Source organism: Polyodon spathula, chromosome 18 (assembly GCF_017654505.1).
Source record: "Polyodon spathula isolate WHYD16114869_AA chromosome 18, ASM1765450v1, whole genome shotgun sequence".
Taxonomy (NCBI): domain Eukaryota; kingdom Metazoa; phylum Chordata; class Actinopteri; order Acipenseriformes; family Polyodontidae; genus Polyodon; species Polyodon spathula.
In genome coordinates this window covers 30,795,463-30,816,740 of record NC_054551.1, presented here as the reverse complement: position 1 = coordinate 30,816,740, position 21,278 = coordinate 30,795,463, and the positions used below count along the sequence as shown (strand labels likewise).

The 21,278-nt window shown below is 39.3% G+C and overlaps 1 protein-coding gene and 1 long non-coding RNA gene across 2 annotated transcripts; one reads left to right on the top strand and one right to left on the bottom strand.

The window, feature by feature from the left end:
• The first annotated feature begins 3,991 nt into the window (after nucleotides 1-3,991).
• LOC121330776 lies at nucleotides 3,992-8,688 on the top strand. The gene is made up of 3 exons (XR_005951890.1): nucleotides 3,992-4,175; nucleotides 4,286-4,926; nucleotides 5,556-8,688. It is a non-coding gene; the product is annotated as an uncharacterized LOC121330776 (long non-coding RNA).
• Nucleotides 8,689-13,372: 4,684 nt separating this feature from the next.
• hyi (hydroxypyruvate isomerase) lies at nucleotides 13,373-20,669 on the bottom strand. The gene is made up of 8 exons (XM_041277199.1): nucleotides 20,289-20,669; nucleotides 19,353-19,464; nucleotides 18,468-18,582; nucleotides 18,259-18,337; nucleotides 17,851-17,900; nucleotides 16,826-16,895; nucleotides 16,222-16,356; nucleotides 13,373-15,037 (listed from the first exon to the last, which is right to left on the bottom strand). The coding sequence occupies exons 1-8, from the start codon at nucleotides 20,485-20,487 to the stop codon at nucleotides 14,982-14,984; spliced, it is 816 nt and encodes a 271-aa protein (XP_041133133.1). The 5' UTR covers nucleotides 20,488-20,669; the 3' UTR covers nucleotides 13,373-14,981.
• Nucleotides 20,670-21,278: the final 609 nt, after the last annotated feature.

The following is a 21,278-nucleotide window of genomic DNA, read 5'->3' as shown; positions in this document are numbered from 1 at the left end:
CTGTCCCAGTTCATTCAGCCCCCTGGCTCCCCAGCTACTGAAGTGATTGAGTTCACCCTCCCTCAGTACTACCTGCCTTGGCTACAGACTGTGGCTCACTACCTGCTGATCTTCCAGTATATCCCCAAGTACACTGACAGCAAAATGAAGCACCGCTTTAAGGTACTGGATACGAACAGGGCTAAAGGTCCTGACATTGTTGAGGCGACCAGACAACAAGCATTTTACTGACTGGCTTCAAGTCAGTAGCAAAAGGAAAACAAAGCCACTCCATAATGGAATACTTTCATTAGAAGTAAAGTCAAAGTTTAGTGGGAACACTAAATAAGTTGAACGCTGTAAGTTGACTGCAGGTTTGTAGCTTGTAGGTAAATCCTAATGAAACTTGACATTGGATGGCTCAGCAAATTACATTGATGTAAATATATTTAAAGTTAAAAAAACAATCTTACTTAGGAGCCATGCAATATATATTTTTTCCAATAAATGCTACGATTGATCCCCCAAGTAAGTTTACTTTTCTTAACTGTTTAAGTTTGATTAAATGTTTGCTTATGATTTAGTCGTTTGTTAGTAGAAGTAGATTCACATACTGTATGGCAATCTGAATGTGTTTTTGTACTGTATGCTTGACTTGGCATATGTGCTGTATGTTAAAGTAAGTTGATCCCTGTGTTGAATGTTTTTTGTTTTTATCAACACTATTTTCTTCAAAGCAGTGATTTGCCCAATTCTGATATCTACCTTTATAACAAGCCAGGAGGCTAGGGAACAGGAGGGAAAAGTATCAGCTTTTCACACATCTGCCATCGCAACCCCAAGCACTTCATAAGAAACTAGGGGAGTGGGGGTTCTTCATGGAATTCATGGCAAAGTGGCTTGCAGTGTGCAGGTGCAGGAGTGATGTGGTGATCAATGAAAGGCAGACAACAAGAATTCAAAGTACCAGGAAGTTTATTTCTAATCCTGGTCTGGTGACCATAAATAATAAATCCCAGGCCATACACATGTATTGCATTGTTCTAAATAAAGGGTTGCAGTCCCAAATAATAAACACAGTCAATATTACATGCACAATATACAAACACGGTCACCAGTCCTGGATGAGTGCTATGGTGTAAAATACAAGTTCTCATGATACAGGTGCAGTGTTGTCCAGGTTAGTGCAAACAAAACACTTGCAGTATGGTAAATCTACGAGGGTAGCACAATTTAAGATGTATCTCCTTTCAGTTAGGGTGTTCATTCTGTATGTCTGCATCAGTCGTACAGTTACGTGTTGCTGACATCAGACTAGAGAATTGTGTCCTTCTCATCACCAGTTACTGTGTTTGTATGCTGTCAGTGTAGCTCTCTGGGACCAGTTAGTTTCACTGCTCTGAATGCAATACTGAGTACAGTTCAGCTGCTACGCTCTGTCATGGTGACTCTCGGCATCCAGTCATTATGTACTAATGCAATCCAATGATTTCATTTTGCGGTTGTCTGTTAATGATCATCACTGCTATATTCTCTCGTCATGGACTGTTTCACTGATGAATTCCACCTATGTACATTATTTTGATAAATACGTCTCTTTTGTGAGTCTGGTTTACAGTCTAAAGTGTTATGCAAGGCATACAATATAGTATACCACTGCAATACTGTTCTACTGTTGATTTAGTATTTATTTGAGATTTGAAGATGTAATAAAAAAAAAGCTTCCTAACCCAAGGATTTTGTGGAGCAGGATTGGTATATTGTGTTTAATTAAATATCATGACTATAAAAATGAAGAAATAATAAACTCTGATTTGAATGTCTTCAAAAAAGTTATTAAAAATGATCTCTGCAAAAATATATTCTAAAATATCATTCCAGGCCACCCATATTCATTTCATTAGCACAAAGTGTGTCTGTTTTCATTAAGCTCCCATTTTTTTTCCTGAAATGTTAGAGTTGAAAGGATTTGGTTTCATTGTCAGAGTACTGGTAGAAAATGAATACAGCAGATCTGCGGATATGTAGTGGAGTTTCCTCTGTTAGAGCTCTGGCATGGGTATTTCAATTCCAAGTGACCGTGCAGCAAGGGTCCCATTTTAAATTATGATGGCCCTTAGGAGGAAAGACTTTGCTTGTTAGGTTTGTTTTATCAATCATTGATTATTTTCAGGGTGTGGATTCTCTCTAATACATTTCCTATCCTTTCACCCCTGTATGTATCCCATAATAATATAACATTAGTTATTTTGTAAATTGCATGCGTTGATAACAGTTGTGTTTCTGGTGCTCGGACACCTTGTGGATGTTCTTCTTTTGACATGGGACCTCGTGCAACATCTCTTCCCACCCTCTCAGTTCCAAGGTATTGCCTGGAATCCCAACATTTCTAGACCTTCCAATCCCTCTAGGTCTTCCAAACTGGTTACACAGGGTTTGGAAGATAGACTCTCTCTGTCCTGCTAGTTAGTGTCTGGAAAAGGAAGGGGGTGCTTTGGGTAAACTTTTATTTCTGGAGTTATTTTCAATTTATCCAACAAGATTATTAAAATAAGGGTCTTTTAATGTACCAATGTTATAAATCCATCATATCACTCAATGTTCCTTAATAACTTAAGAGCCAAGAATCGTATCTAATAAAAGGTACACGTCATAAAACATTGCACACGCTCAGCCGTGAATCCTGCAGTTTTTGTTTGAGGTTAAAAATACTTCACTTATTCCATCATCAGCAACATATATCTATTCTGTGCATTCCTATGTGGGCAGGTGGTTCTCAATCTGGGAGCTCTGGGGGCCTGTGAGATGGTTTCTGGTGGCTGCAGCACATACAGAAACATTCAAATAACTTGTCGTCCGACCACACAGTGTTCCTTTGGTATCACTGAGCTTTGAATGGAGGTTTTCTGTCTTAATGGTTTTGAACAGCGGCAGTATTTTGATCCACCGCTGTGAAGATCAGTACAATCGACTTCTAAAATCAAGTTCCTTGGAAAACCTAGTAGCAGTCACAATTATCCATGTGTCTTTCAAACTGATTAATGGACTTGCCTTTAGTTCTCCCACTAAACAGAGTGGTGACATCCACTTGGGTACTGTATACATTACCTAATTGCTGTTCTGCCCCTTAGGCTGCCAATGCCCTTAGATGCTAAGTGGATACAAAAAAGATGTATTCAATAGTGCGGATCAATAATTTTTTCAGAACCTTACATTTTGTAGTATGAGTATTAAAAAGCAAGAACATTCAGTTGCTGGGAACTGCATTAAGCAATTAGGATAGCTTGAGGGCAAGGACCAGTCAGTCAGTGAGTTTACGTGACCATAAGAATTTCAATATTTTTCGGAAAACTAATTGGAATATTCTGAAAGTCAGTTTTCAGAAAACAGCACCTAGAAATTTCTGGTTAAATTCCGAAAACTAGCAAAATGGTATGTCATGTAAGCACACTTTTCAGAAAACTTAGTGAAATAGCATACTGCGCGTGTGCACACTTTGACCCTTTTCTCCTGCACGTGGTTTTAGAAAACAGAAAATAATAATAATCTGTAGTCAGTCTGCATGCATCCATTGGTCTAGTTAGGGATAAAGTAATACATGTGCTAAAGTCTGTGTGTATTTGTTTATAGCTTTTGTCTCTGCCCTTTGGGCACTAAATGCCCCTCTTGGTGACGCCACACAAAAAAAACCACAACAAACTATCAGGAAGTGAATGTCAGTCCCTCCCTATCCATTGATGTGTTTCAAGCCTGTAATGCAAAGTACGGTGGCCCTGTAAGTCATCAAAACAATGTGCTTTTTTTTTTTTTTTATCGTGTTTACACGATCGTGGTCCTAGAAGTCCACTTCAGTATGATCTTGTTAATACGATCCCAGCCCTTAAATGGTTAAGCAAAAGAATGCTAAAAAGTAGACATTTTAGTACATTTAGAATTATTTTAAAAATATTATTTTTTGTAAGTGATAAGCAACTATTAGCTTTCCATATTTTTATTGTCCTTTCTGTTTAGTTTGCTTGACTGTTCATTTTGTAGGGAGGTATTGTACATGCACTGGTTGTTTGGTGCTAAGAGCTGTTTCATTTTGATCCCACAGGAAGCGTATCACCCAACTAGAGGAAGGGGAGGTAGGCACCCTGCACACACACTGTTCCAGGTAACCTGCCAGCAATGGGTGACATTCATGGGGCGTCTTGGTAAGTATTCACCCAGCATTAAATTAGCATTTTAAATGTTGGCTTCAGTGTCTCTCTGTATCTCTCAATGATTGTTTTTAACTTTGTTTCTCTCCTTGTTCCTGTGTCAGGGTGCCCATCTGTTCAGCAGTGCTCAGCTGAGATCGCCTCATAGTTCCTCTTGCCCTCAATCCTGACAGAGATTGTGAATCTGGTCAGCTCACTAGCCAATGACACCACAGTCAAGGTGTTTGAGAGAAAAAACTCCAACAGAGCAACAAAAAAAAAAAAACACACAACACACTTGATCCATAATGTCTGGTCAATTTTCCCCTAAAAACGAACCCCATTTCCATGGAAAACAAGCTACTTGCAGTTGGACTACAGTATAATCAGAATTTGTGTTTGTGGGCTTTAAAGATTTAAATTGCACTCGGATTTGTCTTCAGTGTGACATTACTATCAGAAATCGGTGACCTGAATTATCAGGAGTAAACCTCTATTTTTAGTAGTGAATTTGTGCATTCTCTACCTAGGCTTAATCTTATTCCTCCTTTTGTTCCTGGTAATGGGGTCAGTTCTGAAGACAAGACTGTGATGATGAAGTGTGTGTTTTTAACTAATATAAAGATCCTTTGTCTCAGTTGTCCCCAAGGAGAGACTTTTGTCCCCATCTCTCTCAGCCAGCACTCCAGCACACCCCCTGCTACTGCAAGATGGTTCATTCTCATTGGATGGAACTTTCACCAATGGCATTCCAGTACTGGGCAAGGTATGACTGTATGTTACAGCATACAGTTTGTTACTGTGGCAGTGACTGTCTTTCATGATGTAATGTAAATGTTTGCTAATTATTTTTAGTAGATGTGCCTTTGACTGTGCATGGCTGAATTTACCCACTTTGCTGCAAGGCACAAAATTATGTTTCATTGGAAATATGTTTTTAGTGGTAACATTGGATATATATATTATATTCCATATATAGTATATATATATATATATATATATATATATATAGGCAATGTAAAAAGGCAATATTTTTTATATCTATAGATATTGTAAGTACCTGGCCTGTCCAATAGCGCAGTCATTTAGGGGAGAGCTGTAGTTGTATCCTTTTAAACCTGTCAATGGAAACCATTGGAAAAAGCTCAGTTCTGTTCTGTTCTGTTTTCGTTGTTGTTCCTGAACTTGATTATTCACTATATGTTGTGACAGACTCCCAAATTGAAAGCAAACATGGTCTTTAACAAATGAGCTTTCCTTCTTGCTTGACAAAAGCTCTCTGTAGATCTAGTTGCCATGTCTGTGTACTGTAGAACGTCGGTGTTTGTAGAGACTTGTCTGTTTCACTCTTATTGCTTGCTGTGCTGAGTCTGCTCATCTTCTGTTTGCCCACAGAAGACAGCTGTGATGAGGAAAGCACCCTACTGGTTAATATGTTCACATGTATATCTTCCACTAGCTGGTTTGAGAGGAGCAGTGGTGGCGGGATGCTAAAAGTGGGGTTTGTCCAAACCAATCTGCTGCTGCTTTTTTTTTTTTTTACGATTTATATCTGTGAAGCTCTTGATGTAAAACAAGCAGACTCATAGGGGTACAGATTCTGTGTAATTATGCCCCCTTGATTACATTTAAAATAATATAAATATATTGAAAATTATTTTTAAAAAGAAACAGCTTACTGGGTGTAAAATCTTTAAAAATACTATCTCCCCTATAATGGCTTTGGAGATATGACTGTCAGGTCTAAGCTGTCATCCATTGGTTCACTCTTGAAGTTTGCATAATTGCTAGTCCGTGGCAAATAAATAAGCATTAAGTAGCTTAGTGATTTTTCCTAACGTGAAGTATTACACATGTTGCTGCTTTCCCAGAAGAGAAGCTGTGTAAATGAGATGTCACAGAGAAGGATTTCCCTTTTTATAAATGTAAAAATAAAACACAGTCCCATAGTAGGTAAACACTGTAAGGCTATTCCACAGTAATGCATAACATTGGTAGAAATAATCTCATCTCCCATGTGACACTGTTTTTTCTTAATCTTGACAATTGTCCAGCAGTCATTGCATGTGATTTCCAGTAGAATGGCCTTACACTGCTATCACCATTACTGAGTAGTGTTTCAGTATACCAACAGTCCCTGTGCGGTCTAACGCATACAATATATACATAGTGCTGCTCTTTAGAGTGTAGTATAATATTACTATGGTGTGTAAATGTCTTGCCGAAAAGTGTGTCTACAGTATGGTAACATAGTTTATCTGAGTATCAATACAAACTGTCTGCCTTGCTTCCATGTGAACCTAGGTACTTGTATATTAAATACTGTTTATAGAAATGAATCACATTTCCATTACTTATGTTAATTTTCATATGCAGTCCCTAGTGTATTTATATCTGTGTAACACCAGGTTCATTTCTAATGATTTAAAGGAGGGGTATTAAACAACCAGCATAATTGCCTTTTCTATAGTAGTCTGACAGTCCTTGTCCTGGATAATCAGTTATTTTAATTCCCTGCTAAATAGTAAAACCAGCCCTGCTTAATTCATTGTAATAACTTATGTTGCTTTGGAAACCAAAAAAAAAAAAAAAAATCAGTAACCATGGTATTTAATTCTCAAAAACAATTCCACAGAGCATTGCCTTTTTGTAACACACAATTCATGGACAATAAGAGCTTTTGTGAATATGAATGCAAAATTTTACATGATGACTTCCTGGGCAAAATTCACACTAATTACAACTTAGCTAATTACTTATTACAAACCCCTAAAATGGAATGTCAGTATTGTTTATTTTGGGGTTCGGTAAACTTTAATTTTCATGCTAAGGTGGGGTGGTTGAATAAAAAGGAAGTGTCACAGTTTTTAACCCTTTGCTGCCCAATGCCCAATAAATAGACATGAATAGTAATGGCAGTAATGGGCTAACTTCTTCTCTCGCTCGCTCTCACAGCTGACTCTTTACATGTACAACTGGTTTGTAGATTGGAGTCGACTTTGAGTCGGGGACTTACTCGGCTGGTCCAGTGGCAGAACACCTGTTCGCATGCCGTACACTTTCTCCTCAGCCAGAATATGGGTCTCTTTCACCACTACTGCTTCTTAGACACCCCTGGTCACAAGGATCTCAAATAGGTAGCCCTTTCATGACTTCTTTAACACCACATTTGAGATCTTTATCACCACAATCGGCAGACATCCTATGAGCTGAGAGCTAGAAATTGTATATGTCCTATTTTGAATTGTTCATTTTGTTCATTTGTCTGCCCTGATTTAAAAACAAAAAAGCTCCCAGGGTAACAACCCCGTTTAGACTGTGCCACCCAGTCCTCATGAGAGATTCACTTTAAGAACGGGAGGGAGAGTCTGCAGGTCTCTTGTTGTTAGGGCATCTGTGTGACATAAACAGGGCCTCTCCTGCAGCAGAGTGACGGTGACAAGCAGCTGTCGCGTGCCGTGGGATTCCATTAAGGATGGTTTCTGAGCTTTTCCAGCTAAACGCAGCATAGACCTGTTATAGCAATAAAATCTTTTTTTTTTTTTTTTTAATGTTTATATATGTAGACAAAAAGAATAATTGCTTAAGTGCCATCATTTCTGAATACCTGATTGTGAGCTATTAACAAGCTAGTAATAATTTTCTTGAAAAGGAGTCCTGTCTGTAATTCTTGCAAAGTACTACAAGAGAAAGCCATGGTCCTTGTTGCCCCAGTGCCTTTTACTGGTATCAATAGTGCCACTTTGTAAGGCTGATGGTCAATACCGGCCAAAGTCTGAAAGGAAACTTGCCACAGTTATCAGAAGCTGAATCCAGAGTCAGATTTGTTGGCATGGTGCAATGCATTTCTTTAAGTGTGCATACTGCGTTCTACAGGAGTCGTGCAATAGCTTTCCAAGCAGCAGTAACATAGACTATATGCATAGGGCTGCGCTTTTTTGCTAGTGGCGCATTCCTATACTCAGTTGACGATGCTAAAAATATCAGCAAAGCCACTGCATGCAGTCCAAAGGGTCTGTCTCGCCCTAAAGATATTTCTTAATGTGTTCATCACATTTCTGGGACAAGGGGAAACGCCATCAAAGAGGGCTTCTATGCAGTCACAGGTAATTTACTAGGTTATATGTAATTTAATGAACAGGTAATCCCATCATTATCATTTATTAAGTAGGCTACATTATTATGCAGAGTTCCACATTGTCATTGGTGCTGTGGACTGCAGTTATCAAGGCACATCCAGGACCAAATGAAGTGGATTTTGTGACAGGAAATCCTTTCACAGCATTAATGTACAGGTACTTATGACGTTATCACTTACATGAAATTAAAAATGAGCTACAACATTTTAATGACAGTTATACAATGCCAGTGCTAGTCAGTAGGTGTTAGACTTTGGATAATATTGTACATCATCCATGACTTGACCTCGTTTATTCTAAGATGATCTGTGACAGATCCTGCGACATCATTGTCGCATGTGTGGTGCACCACAAATTTAAAAAAAAAAACAACTTACACATTTAGCTTATTTTTTTCCATGCTTCCTCTCTGCAGCAGCAGTGTTGCATTTAGTTGTGATAATGCTTTTTCCTTAAAACTTTCCATTTATAAACTCTTGCTCAGTCAGGCTGAAAGAAGTTGCCCTCTCTTTCGACGTCATCTTAAGTGAAGATCATTGTTTCAGTGCTCTGCGATTCTCCCTTTGAGGAGCAAGGGCACGCGCAATTACCCGGATTTCTTAAGTCAGAATCGAGTTAACGAGACACTTTTAGCCTGTATTGGCTGCTGAGGAACGGAGATAGCCTGACTTCAATTATCAGGTTAATCGAATGTGGCTAACCTCTGATTAACCTGAATTAGTTAAACCAGCTACGAGGAACAGGGCTCTGGACACCCTGAAGCAGTCGTCTCGCTTGGTCCATTACTGTGCCACCCCCCTGCTGTTCGATCCTGTGTTCCGCAGGCAAATTCAAGAGGAGCTGTCTGTAAACCTCCAGGGCAAGGTAGGGGCATATCTAGCACGTACAGAGATGCCAACTGCTATGATTTGGCCCTAGCTGCTACTATTTTGGTGGTTCTGCTACGGCCCTACGTTGAAGGGGTAGAATACTATGCTTTTTATTAAATTAATAAATGATGGATTATGAAATATTATTTTAATATCATGTGTGTGTTTTCTTGTTAATTTTTTATAATGAATTTCATTGTTAATACTGTATTTCACTTTTATTGTGGCATTTTAGCTGACTATTGTTATTTTGATAGTTATTTTTTATAAAGTTCTTATTTCTGTCCAGGTTTGATTGCACTTATGAGCTCTTAAAACACACTTTCTTTAAATTTCTAAATGCCATTTTGTTTACTATTTTAGATTGGACAGCACAAATGAGGTAATTTGCTTGCCAGAGCCCAAGAACCTTTTCATTTCTTGGTGCTTCGCTCGGCACATGCTGCTATTTTCTCCTGTCATAAGTTGGCATCTCTGCATATACAGTATACACATTATGGCTCCAGTCGCACAGTAAGGATCGTATAAAGATTAGTCACATGTTTATTCTGACTTCTATCTCTAGCTCACTGAAAGATGCCACCGTTGAGTGTCTTGCATGCCTCTTTGTCCCACGCAGAAGCGACATTGCTCCAATGACTCGACTGTTTCAGGCCAGGACCGGAGCCACAGCTGTGACTTGGTGGAGATGCTGCCCAGCTGGCTGAAGGATGAGCCCTAGCTGCTTGATATCTCCAACACTTCCCTGTAGAAGTATGTCCAGTACCTGCAGAGTGTGGGCTTTATCCTTGTGCAGGTCCGACCACTCTCCCCAGCCAGGAGGTAACAGCAGGGAGAGAGGGGAGCCGCCTGGCCAGGGATCTGAAACTCTTTCCTATAGTTCTCTGTAGACTAGGTCTGTTCGGGTACATGTCTGCAAACTGCCCTGCATTGTTTAATCGCTGGGTAACAAGATGTGGAATCTCACTGCAGGTTAATGGCTCTTGGGTTCCACTTCACAAATCATGTGGAATACAGTCAGCTTCCAATGATACTAATGAGCTCAATCAGCTAAAGCAATCGTATTCTTTAACATAAGCAGGATTAATAATACCCTGTTGACCCTGTATACTTGTTGACTGTAATTATACCTTTTTAAGCCAGTGAGTAGATGTTGCCTACAGTTTGCCACAAATTATATATAATATTTATTTGAGACAATATAATCTGATCTGGGGTTTTGTTCTTTGACCCTGGATAACTTAATTCTTCTTTGCCAGTAGCGCTATCGCTCGTGCCTGAGCTGGGGCCACCAGCTCTGCATCTCCAGAGGGACGAGCCTCCTTCTCTTACAACAAGCGGAATAGTGATGAGAGCCCTAAGGTGAGCAGCTAGTGTCAGTAAATTGGAAAAACAGATCCTTGTAAGTGACCCTTGACAGAGACAGCAAATGCGTAAATTAATTTTAATTTTTCTGTCCAGCACAGTGGCAGATCAGGTGCCACCCCGTACCACCTCCAGCGGGCCCTGCCTGGTGGGGATAATGTTAATGGAGCTGGCCTTTCAGGTGTGGACCTGCTGTAGGCAAACGTTTCACTGCCCATGTGGGCTGAGGAGTCAGGCGCTGAAGACTCCTACTTCCCTGTATCAATAGATGGCCTTTTGAATCCTATGCCTCTTGCATATACTGTACCTATCCTATGACCTGGGTTTAAACTGCACTGTGTAGTAGACCATATTAAAGCATACATTGCTTTGCTGTATGCCTGCCCTTCCCAATGTTTAAATCCTTGTCTTATATATATATATATATATATATATATATATATATATATATATATATATATATATAAATAATATGAAATTATCTTCATACCAGCAAACAGTAAAGGTTAAATCTGTACTGTTAAACCTAAAGTCTAACTGAGATGGTAAACCAACACATTTCAAGGGTATATTGTATTGCTGTTCTTATTTGTCATGTTGTCTTTCAGACTTCCATAACCCTTATTTAACTGCATGGCTGATTTGTATGTATTTCTTCCTGGCAGGGATGTTATTTCTGTGTGAAGCAGAATGCATTGGAGTGTTCCCGGATCCCAATGGGACACTGTGTAAATTCACAGGTAAAAATAATAATGAATGCACATTTATGATATGCCCTATTCCTGTGTGTACCTCATTAAGAGTCTTGGTTCACCGCTGTGAGTTTATTTGTGTTTCGATTATAAAGCTTTGTATCTGTGGTTAGAAAAAAAGAGAGCCCAGGTGCCTTACTACTCTCTGTGAGATTTTTTTTCCCAGGAATATATTTTTTTCTATTATTTTTTAATTTGTTTTTAATTAATAACCTTTTTATATTTTTGTTTTTCCTGATTGGTCTCTAACCATCTGTTCCTGGACTGTAACTTATTTCAAATAGACTAAAATTAACTGCAAATAGTTTAATTATCTTGCAACATTTACCAAAGTACCTCCAGAAGTTTTCTGCCAGATGCAATTTATATTACAGGCAACAGCAGACAATTTCTTTCAGTTCATTAAAAACAATATTTGGTGACTAATAGAACAGTAAGTAGGCTCTTGGTAATTAGAACCAGTCAGGTCCGGACTCTGTTGAGATTAGTGATTTGTTTGGAGTACTAATCAATATCTGTAGCATAATAAAAAAGATGTGTATTAGTAAAGCTTGTAATTTTCAATATGCTCTTAAGACATCAAAAAAAGCTACTTACAAATCATGATTTGTACCACATAAAACAGGTGCTGGTCACTGTTTGCAGTAGCATTTCAATTCGTTTACATGTAGTGGGGGAAAAGTTGAACTGATTCTTGCAATTTCTGTACCTCAGAATAATATTTAGTGAGCTCAAGTGATTGCCATAACTAATCAGTGTGGCTCTCAGGGAAGTAGCTGTGTAGGAAAGTGGCAATGTGTCCCTCAATAAATAAGGTGGTGTTCTTCTTGGACCAGTTATTTAAGTGGGAGCTCTTTTATAAGTATGTGGTTGTTCTTATGCCAATGTGTTTTTGATGGAACTTTAGTAGATGCTTTTAGGCACAATCCAGATCCACAACACTTCTGACTGTGCACAGCTGTTCTTATGAATCACTGTTTGTGGTTTGTATTTATTTATTTATTTGTCTTATTTCTTCTTCAGTTCGGTTCTGCCTTTGCTTTGTTTTCTGATGCAGTACAGTATGCTGGTTTTACATCTCTCTGTGTGTTTTGGGACACTATTAGTGCAAGATCTTCTGGACAGTGTTATGTTGTGTGAGGTAGTGGGGTTAAAGGAATTAGTTTGTGTAGCATATGTGGAGCAAAGTCAGAATTGGCTTGAGTAATGAGTTAAAGCACAGCTATTATTAAACCTGACCCAGATCAATCTAGCCACGAGATGCACCCAGTGATGCACAGAAAAGTAACTGGGTCCAGAACAAGGAACATACAGTTAAACTCCCAGTAGCAGCCATGCAGCCTGTTGGCTGCTTGTTTTACATACAATAGACATTTGCATTTCCACATAATGCTGCCTGGTTTTGAGTCTAAAACTAATAGCACAAATGTGGCTGGAATAGAGGCTGAAGATGATCACTTCTCCTACATAATGTAACAAATTCAGGTGATGTTTGCCACAATGTAGCCACTATAAAAAGATGCTTTCTGGTCAAGTTAAACCTTTCTTTTTTTCCCAACTCTTGTTCCTAAAAGGACTCAGAAGGCCTCCAACATCATGATGATTTTGATGTTTCTCTGCTGGTGTGTCACAATGCAGCATCTTTTGAGCAGTCCGAAGGGGGACAAAACCTTCTAATGTAAGATATCTTTACACACTACAGTGCAAAAAATGAAATGTGCGGATGGATTTATTTTATATTATTTTTCACATCATTTTAGTGTTGTCTTTTAATATTGTATCCACAGCTCTAGAAGAGAAAGGCATTTTAAAAAAGGACTAGCAATGGAAGTAGTTTCTGTATAAAGTTATATACAGTTTGTAATCAAAATTTCCCATGAGTCACACTAATTCATAAAGAAGGAAACAGGTTTTCCTAACAGGTGTTAAGACTTTGATACATAATTGTTCTGACAAGAGTGAAGCATGTGTTTGAGCAAGACAAAAAAAAAAAAATATATATATATATATATATATATATATATATATATATATATATATATATATAATTTTCATTTATTTTAAAGTTGTCAACACTAGGCATGTGAAAGATATAAAAAGATATGAAAATATACTGATGTACTTAAATGCAAATTTATTTGAAAAGAAACTTCTGATTTGGGTGATTTAAGATAAATGTGGCTGCACATATGTTTTACATATATATCATGTATATATAAATAAATACAGAATTAAACTTTACAATCTATTAAATAACAAGTTACTGACTTTTGTTTTTTTCCCTGCTGTCAGCTGCACCTGTATCCTAACACAGATCTACTGGCAGGCTTGACTATTGCAATGTTACCATAGGCCAAGCAGTACCAGTTTTGTACCAGCAGGGGGTAGTGCTTAGCAGTGCCATTGTCCTGTCTTTTATAGGGTGTGAAGTTTGCACTGACTCCACTATGTACGGCTATTAAAATATTTAAAAAGAAATTACTTTTGTTATTGAATGCAGCTTAGTAAAATTATTGAGCAATTACAAATAAATGCAGATTTAAGATTTTGTTATAGAATAACTTGAGTTTGATTCACCCCCTGAATATGATGAGTGTTAGGCTGTCCTTCACATAACAGACAGCTTAATAGAGCGCTGTAAAGGATTGTATTCTGAGCAAGAAGTCAATACATCATAAGCTTTCATTTCAGTATTTCTTGTAGCTGCATTGCAACGGTTTTGCATACTCAGAAAATCTTGAAGTCAAACTGAGGACCCTGATGTTTAGGGAAAGCCATACTCCTTAGGAGTAGAACACTATTTTCTATACACATCCACACACACTATAAACAAATCAAATAAGAATAGCATGACCTTTAGGTGCACATTATGTTTTACTCCATTTGACAGGAAACAATTCAAACATGTTATCTTATTTTGCAAGGTGTAGCACAACTTAGAATGCTAGTCACCACAACAGTGCACCTTCAGCTTTCAGATAAATGTTTCATACTGTTTATTAATGTATGTATAGGGTGTTAAAGCCTGAATTTATCCATTTTTGTTCCATCCTGGAGACCCCAATCCCTGATCTAATAACAGAATAATCTGCAGCAAACAGCAGGACTGGAGCAGCAACAGATAGCCTCTACCGGTCACTGCCTGCCCCTGGGTTTAACAGCATGCAGCTTTATCATGGGCATGTATCTCGGTCAAGGCTTCCGTCCTTAGGGAAGCCATCTTCCTCACCATCTGTGCCATCAGTGTTATTATTGCTTATCAACGATACATTATTCCTGTAAAATCACTGTTGTATCACTCCTGCGGCTATCGGAAGCATTACTAATATTACAAGGACATCCTGAGGACATCAATAACCTCAATGTATATCTATCCCATAGTTCCACTGCTGTGGTCATTCATGTCTATTTTGGGTATCCGTGACCTCTCTCAAGTGTCACTACTGATCTCTTCAACATGACTAATAAATGTGTGGAAGTTAATAATGTACAACTAATCACCTAATACTAAACCAGCTAAGACAGACAAGGTTGAAGCAGATGAATCATTCTTCGGGTGCTGATAAATCAAAGTGCAAATAACTCTTGTGGCTGTGCTCTGCCTACCAATAATGGCATCACTGTTTGGTTTCCGGTAAAGGCTGAATCGTAGGGCTGAGTTTGGTGTCCAGGTATGTCAAACAGAACTCTTCCCCTTCACTTGTGGGTGTTCCAGTACTCTCTCAACCAGCCAAGCCCATCTTCTGTGTTACCTGCAACGAGAAGAGATACTTGGATGAACACAGATAAAAAATTAAAAAAAAAACACCCAGTCCTTTAAACAGTACTGAAGACTTCCCGAGGGGAAGAAGGCAGAAATTGGATTTGTACAGTTGAGGGATACATGGCTGGCTCTGAATAGGAAAGGTCTCATTAGGCACGCTCACTCCAGTCCCCTTCCTGTGAGCCATCACAGTGGCTCAGCTCGGATGTCCACTATGCATTCTTAATTTCAATTACTGAGCTGCAGCAGAGGGAGAAAATGGAGCAGATTGAAGTTGGATGTTAAGGCTATAATTAGTGTGTACCTGGGATGGGGGACGGGGAGCAGGCATTTGTACACACATTGCTGACATCACAGCAAGCTATGAAGGCTGCTCTGGTCCCCCCTTATTAAGTTACTATGACATCAGTGCATAGTGAAGAGTTGTTAAAATGTCTAATAAATGGGAATGGGTTGAAAAAACAAGGACTGAGGAGGGCAATACTACATTGTTACAAGGAACGAGTCCCCAACTAGGTCTAAAGCTTTCTAAACAAGCCCAGTACTGAACCCATTCTGAGCAAGCCCTTTAAACTGTTTAACATGTAAATATTATTTCTGTGTGCACTTTATTATTACAGCTTAGCTTCTACTCTTGCACTACTGCCTCCTGTTGGACTCATTCACATGTGCTTTCAGGATCAAAGCTCATGTATACTGGCTTCACTGGTATCTGGGGGATTTAGTCCTGAGCCACAAGACTAGTACAGGACCAAGACAGTTTCTTTAATCAAAGATTAATTTATTCAGGTATTACACTACAGTAGGATAATTCTCAGCTGTGATGCAACTGAAGTGCATCAGCACATCGTCAGAGATGTAAAAATACCAAATGAATCATAATCACAATCTACATCATCTATACGACTTAATGACTTTATGACTTTTTAACAGTATGCATTACAAGACATAATGTTCTACAATGATAGACTATTTAGTTACGAGGCAAAAACGTGACGCAACATATATTCATAGCAGCAATATATTGCAGTCATCATTCACAAACCCTTTGGAGGCAGACAGCAGCTGCTGTAGCTGCTTACTGTTTATGCATTGTTGCTTTGTAATGCTTGTGTATCAGGGTTCACTGATCAATCTCAGCAAGATGATAGTCACATTCACTCAGTAACTCACCAAGGGGTCTGTATTCACAGCCAATGTAACCCTGGTACCCCATCTCCTCCAGCAGGCTGAACAGATACTGGAAGTTCACTTCTCCCTGGCTGTCAGGCTCATTCCGATCAGGGACCTGTGCAATTTGAATGTGACCTATCCATGAAGAAGAAGAATTGGAGTATCAATTTGGCTGTCAAGTTACCTAATGTATAGATGGGATCTATTACACAGTATCACTGAACAGACGAAAAAAACCAAAAAAACAAATAGGCTTCACAATGAAAAAATGAAAAAGGTAGTTCATATAATGACCACACATTACAATAAGTGAAGGTCATAGCAATTGGACAAGGTTTTTCTGTTCATATGCTGTAGCACCCACAGTGCTAAAAGTACCAGATCTCACTAACTGACCTTGCCTCCACTCTTAAAAATACACACCGGTTCCAGCACAAGCTTATCCGTCAGATCAAGGCGCCCCTCTCCAACTGTCTGCCAGCCTGGCAAGAAGCTCAGTGGGTCTGCACACAGTTCCAACCTCTATATCCTGTATCTGAGTTTGTGCAGTAGAGTAAATAAAAAATAAACTGTAGGGCAAGTTAAAAATAAATAAGCCACTTGCCAATGAGTGGGAAGTAGGTTTTGATGTTTTGTGTAAGATTCCCATCCATTATCTGCCAGTGAAAGATGTCCTGCAACAAAACGCAATGTCAGTTGTGTCGGTGTGTGTACATTTGCAGAAGTACACTGTACACATGGTATACTTACATGGTGACATTGGGTGTAATGTAAGGTGGTATTGCAAGATTGCAAATGCAGGTCATGGTGCTAGACAACGTTTTCTAATGCATATTACAGGTTTTGCCATTTTAATCGTCTTAAATAGAGTTAATAATGCTTTCTTGTGCTTGTTACAACTTTTGGCATATTACCTTAAATAAATAAAGTAAAATTTTAACTTCAGAGATAAACAAGCAATACTATTTTTTAATTTTTTTATATAGATTTAGTCGTCTCCAATTTTTTTACCCCAGTTTTCTCCCCAAATTTAGTGTGCCCAATTGTTATCTGTATCCTCGGCCCACTGCTCGCAACCACCCCACCGACTCGGGGAACGGAGGCTGGAGCACGCGTCCTCCGAAACGTGCTCCTGCTAATCCGTCATTTTTCCACGGCAAGGCCACCAGACCTATATCGGTGGAGGACAATACAGATCTGGAGGCTCCACTGCAGAATCACAGATGCCCTATCGGCCACAGGGGTCGCTGATGCGCAATGAGCCGCGGATTCACCTGCTGACGTAAGCCCTCCCTACCCGGACAGCACTCGGCCAATTGTACGCCACTGCCTGGGAGCTCCCGGTCACGGTCGGCAGTGACATAGCCTGGACTTGAACCTGCAATCCACAGGCTATAGGGCACTACCGCGTGGAGCGCCTTTGCTGGATGTGCCACTCGGGAGCCCCCTAGCAATACTACTTTTAACCTGTGTCCAGTAATTGAAACTGCTACAACTACAGTTCAAAACTACAGAAGTATTTTTCTTCATTTGAAATGCCTGGCTGCACTCAAATTGCTTAATTATTGCTTTAAATACAGCTAATGTAGAGCTAAAATTACTGGGGAAAAAAAATAACTCATGACTCACCATTTGCAGTTTTAGGTTTGAGCTGCCAACTTTCTGCAAAATATCAGCAGCTGGGAAAGAAATGCATTAATGTGTATATAAGCTGAGAACGGAATTGGTAAACTTCTGTAGTTCACAGGTTCAATGCCCAGACATGACTTACTCACCATTAACCCGCTACAAATATTGCTTGGTCAACAAAAAACACAATAGGGATCAGTTAGCTGTCCATCCCCATTGCTAGTGTACAGCCTGCTTGAGCCTTAACTAATGAAATGCTGCTGTGCCCCTGGACAATGCTTTTTGAAAGACAGATTGATACAGTGTCTCTCACAATCTACAGTGAGGCATCCAGTGTACTGTACATCTCTCACAGATGCAACCTGTATCCCCCTGAATGCAAAAATACAGGCAGTTTTGGCACATTACCTTGGTGTGGCGTGTTCAGGAAATATCGGGAATCTGTTATCCTGGTATTGATAGGCTCCACCAGCCCTAGAATCCCCTCCTGAGAACAAGACAAGGGGCATAACATTCAGCACTGTGTGGTTAATGCATTCAATACATTTCAGTGATATTATCAATCCCTAATCCCTCCCCAACAAATCGTGTATTTAACTTTCATCAGCCATCTTCACCTTTAATAATACATTAGAGGCGTATGTCAGGTTCTCAATAAAAGTGGCCTCCATCTCTGCAAGAGCAGCAGCCCGGTCCAGCCCCATAGGAACCCGCCCGGCCATTAAGTGGATCCTGGGGGTCAAACAGACAGGGAAATCTCACAAGAACACTGAGAACAAGGTACGGAAGTCTATGTAACTGCACAGCTTGAGTCATTCCTGCTTTTACTTTCCTATGAGCTTAAATATATGATTAGACACATACTGTAAGAATGAGACCGCTATGAGTCGTGTAATTAATCTAGTTTGTGACTAATTAGGCTCACAATAAAACCTTGCTCTTGTGAGTCTTAAAAAAAAAATAATAATAATTCATAGCCTACACAGTACTGTAACTGTTCCGTGATTACAATAAAAGTAAATGTATATTAAATATAATAGCTTAAATAACATCATTGTTGACTCATTAACACAGTGGTTGGTGGCTCAGTTAGTGTGTATTATTCATTGGCTGTTACTATTTTAGTATACTGTTGCTTACTATATTGGAAGCTTTTATTTATTTATTAACTCTGTGTGGAGTTTAATATACACAATTTCTGAATGAGGACTATACAGTTTGAGTGAGTGAGTAGGCCCCAAGATTGCTTGTTTGTAAATGCTGAATAATTAATAAATGTCTCTGTGTAAGCGCCACAGTTTAGTTCAAGGCAGTAAAATGTTACAAAAATCTGGAAACATGGAGTGTAAGCAGTGCTGCTGATTTCTTTGGCAATTTGGGGTGGATACTCAATGACATCCCCGTAATTCTCTGTAAATGACAATTACACAACCCACCATATACTGCTTCCCTGAGTATTGGCTTGCTTTTTCATAATCCCACGGCAAAGCAATGTGTTTCACCTGCTGCAGTCCAGCCCTTTAGCATACTTTACTGCAAGCTCCAGGCCTCTTCGAAAATCTGCTTCTCTGCCAGGAACAGCCCCGAGTCCAAGATCACCACTCCCTACATCACCTTTACAACAAAAACACAGTAGTAAAACATCTCTTGCCCCTTTAAAAATATATATTGCATTAACTAGGTTTGGTTGCAACAATAACATGGGTAAACCATCTGGAGAAAACAGACTGACCTGCACCTAAAACGTCATTGCTGTTTAATTGAAATAAATTGCTCTGCAGGAGTTAGCTTTACATTTACTGCCACTGAATGCTTTTAAATCCATTTGGGGCCAATAATTCACTAGCGCCCGACACTTCCCAAGAACATCCTAATGGGTCATTTCATCTTAAGTAAGACTTTTTTTCAACCACACGTTTTCCTCACACCTGCATTTGAAAGAGTGGGTAGAGTGAGGGTATAATTACCTAACACCTAAAATCCACGTTACTTTTATTTCAAAAAAGTGTTGCTGCGCCAGAAAAGCAAGATATAGTTTTTGTTCTGGAGTGTAGTGCTGCTGGGACAGGTCGACGGGGTCGCCGATCCCTCACTAATTGAGGAGGGAGAACTGTTTTGCCCCTATTAATATATGGAGATAGATATGCATAACACAGTAACCGTAAGAAACACTTACAGAGGTAAATAATGAATACGTTTGAAAAAGAACGCTTCCAATTCAAGCATAGGAGAATTTGAAGCTGCTACAGTTAATACCGTGATTGCTGCTAAAACTAAAATTGCAGCCTGCTGTCAAGTATAAACTGATGTATCTGCACCGTAAAGAAAAAATGGGAGGCATCAAAAAAGCTAGCAACAAATCTTGAACTACACAGCGGGGTAAATGAGAAATATTCACGTAGCCTAGTTGAGTGTGTTTAATCTACACGATTTCTTACCGGGTGGTGTGTTAATGAGCACTACATCTACTCCGGACTGTGTCTTTGCTTTCTGAAGCTCCAGCAGGTCTGAGTCGTACAGCCATGCCGCCTCCACAGCTCTGAACCCAGCTGCGGCTGCAGATTGGAACCGCTGTGTAAACCCGGGCAACTCGGTGAAAAGCCAAGAGAGGTTTGCACAAAACTTTAACGGGGGCATTTTCTTAAATAAACCCAACACAACACAGTGTACGTGCTCAACTGAAACGGAAGAAGTGTATTACTGCGAGTTACATGTAACACATTTAGACAAATACTATACTGGACTTTGTCCCGGCTTGAAAGTTCATTAACTGACAAAAACTCTGGAACCATTTGCTCTTCCTGTGTTACGTTTTCTAAAATGTCATCAAATTCTACTGCGCATGACAAGCAGAGGTACGGATAGACAAACACACAGCATAGGGACACAGGGACTAAACGCTGTTTCGTCAGCAGAAAATGACTTAAAAAAAAAAAGGTTTTGTTTTGTAATGGGTTGACAGTTCACTTGGAATACCGAATTATGTTCCCGTAAAATTCAGTGGCCCCATTGTGCGCATGTACAGAGCTATCTTTTTTCCATTCACAACACGTGTTCTGCTGATTTTGTCAAAGCGGGTTCACTGCGATTTAGCAACTCCTGCTGCAACGCGCAGCGGGTGCTATTGATCAGCAGCTGCTGAAATGAATACGGAGCGAACTCCCTAAACTTTTAATAATGCACCAAAACTACACAATGTAACATAGAAAGACACATATATAGACATAATTTACAATTGTCATTGTAAATCTGCCATCACACTGCTTGCAATGTTTGGAATCACTTATATTTGTGTGTCAGGGTAAACATTTTGTCAAAGAGAAACATGTTTAAGTATATGTGTTTCTAGCAAGCATTTATAAACACTGCATCGCCTATAATGTGACTCTTGTATTAAGAGACTAAGGGGAAACCATTTTTCACAGCGG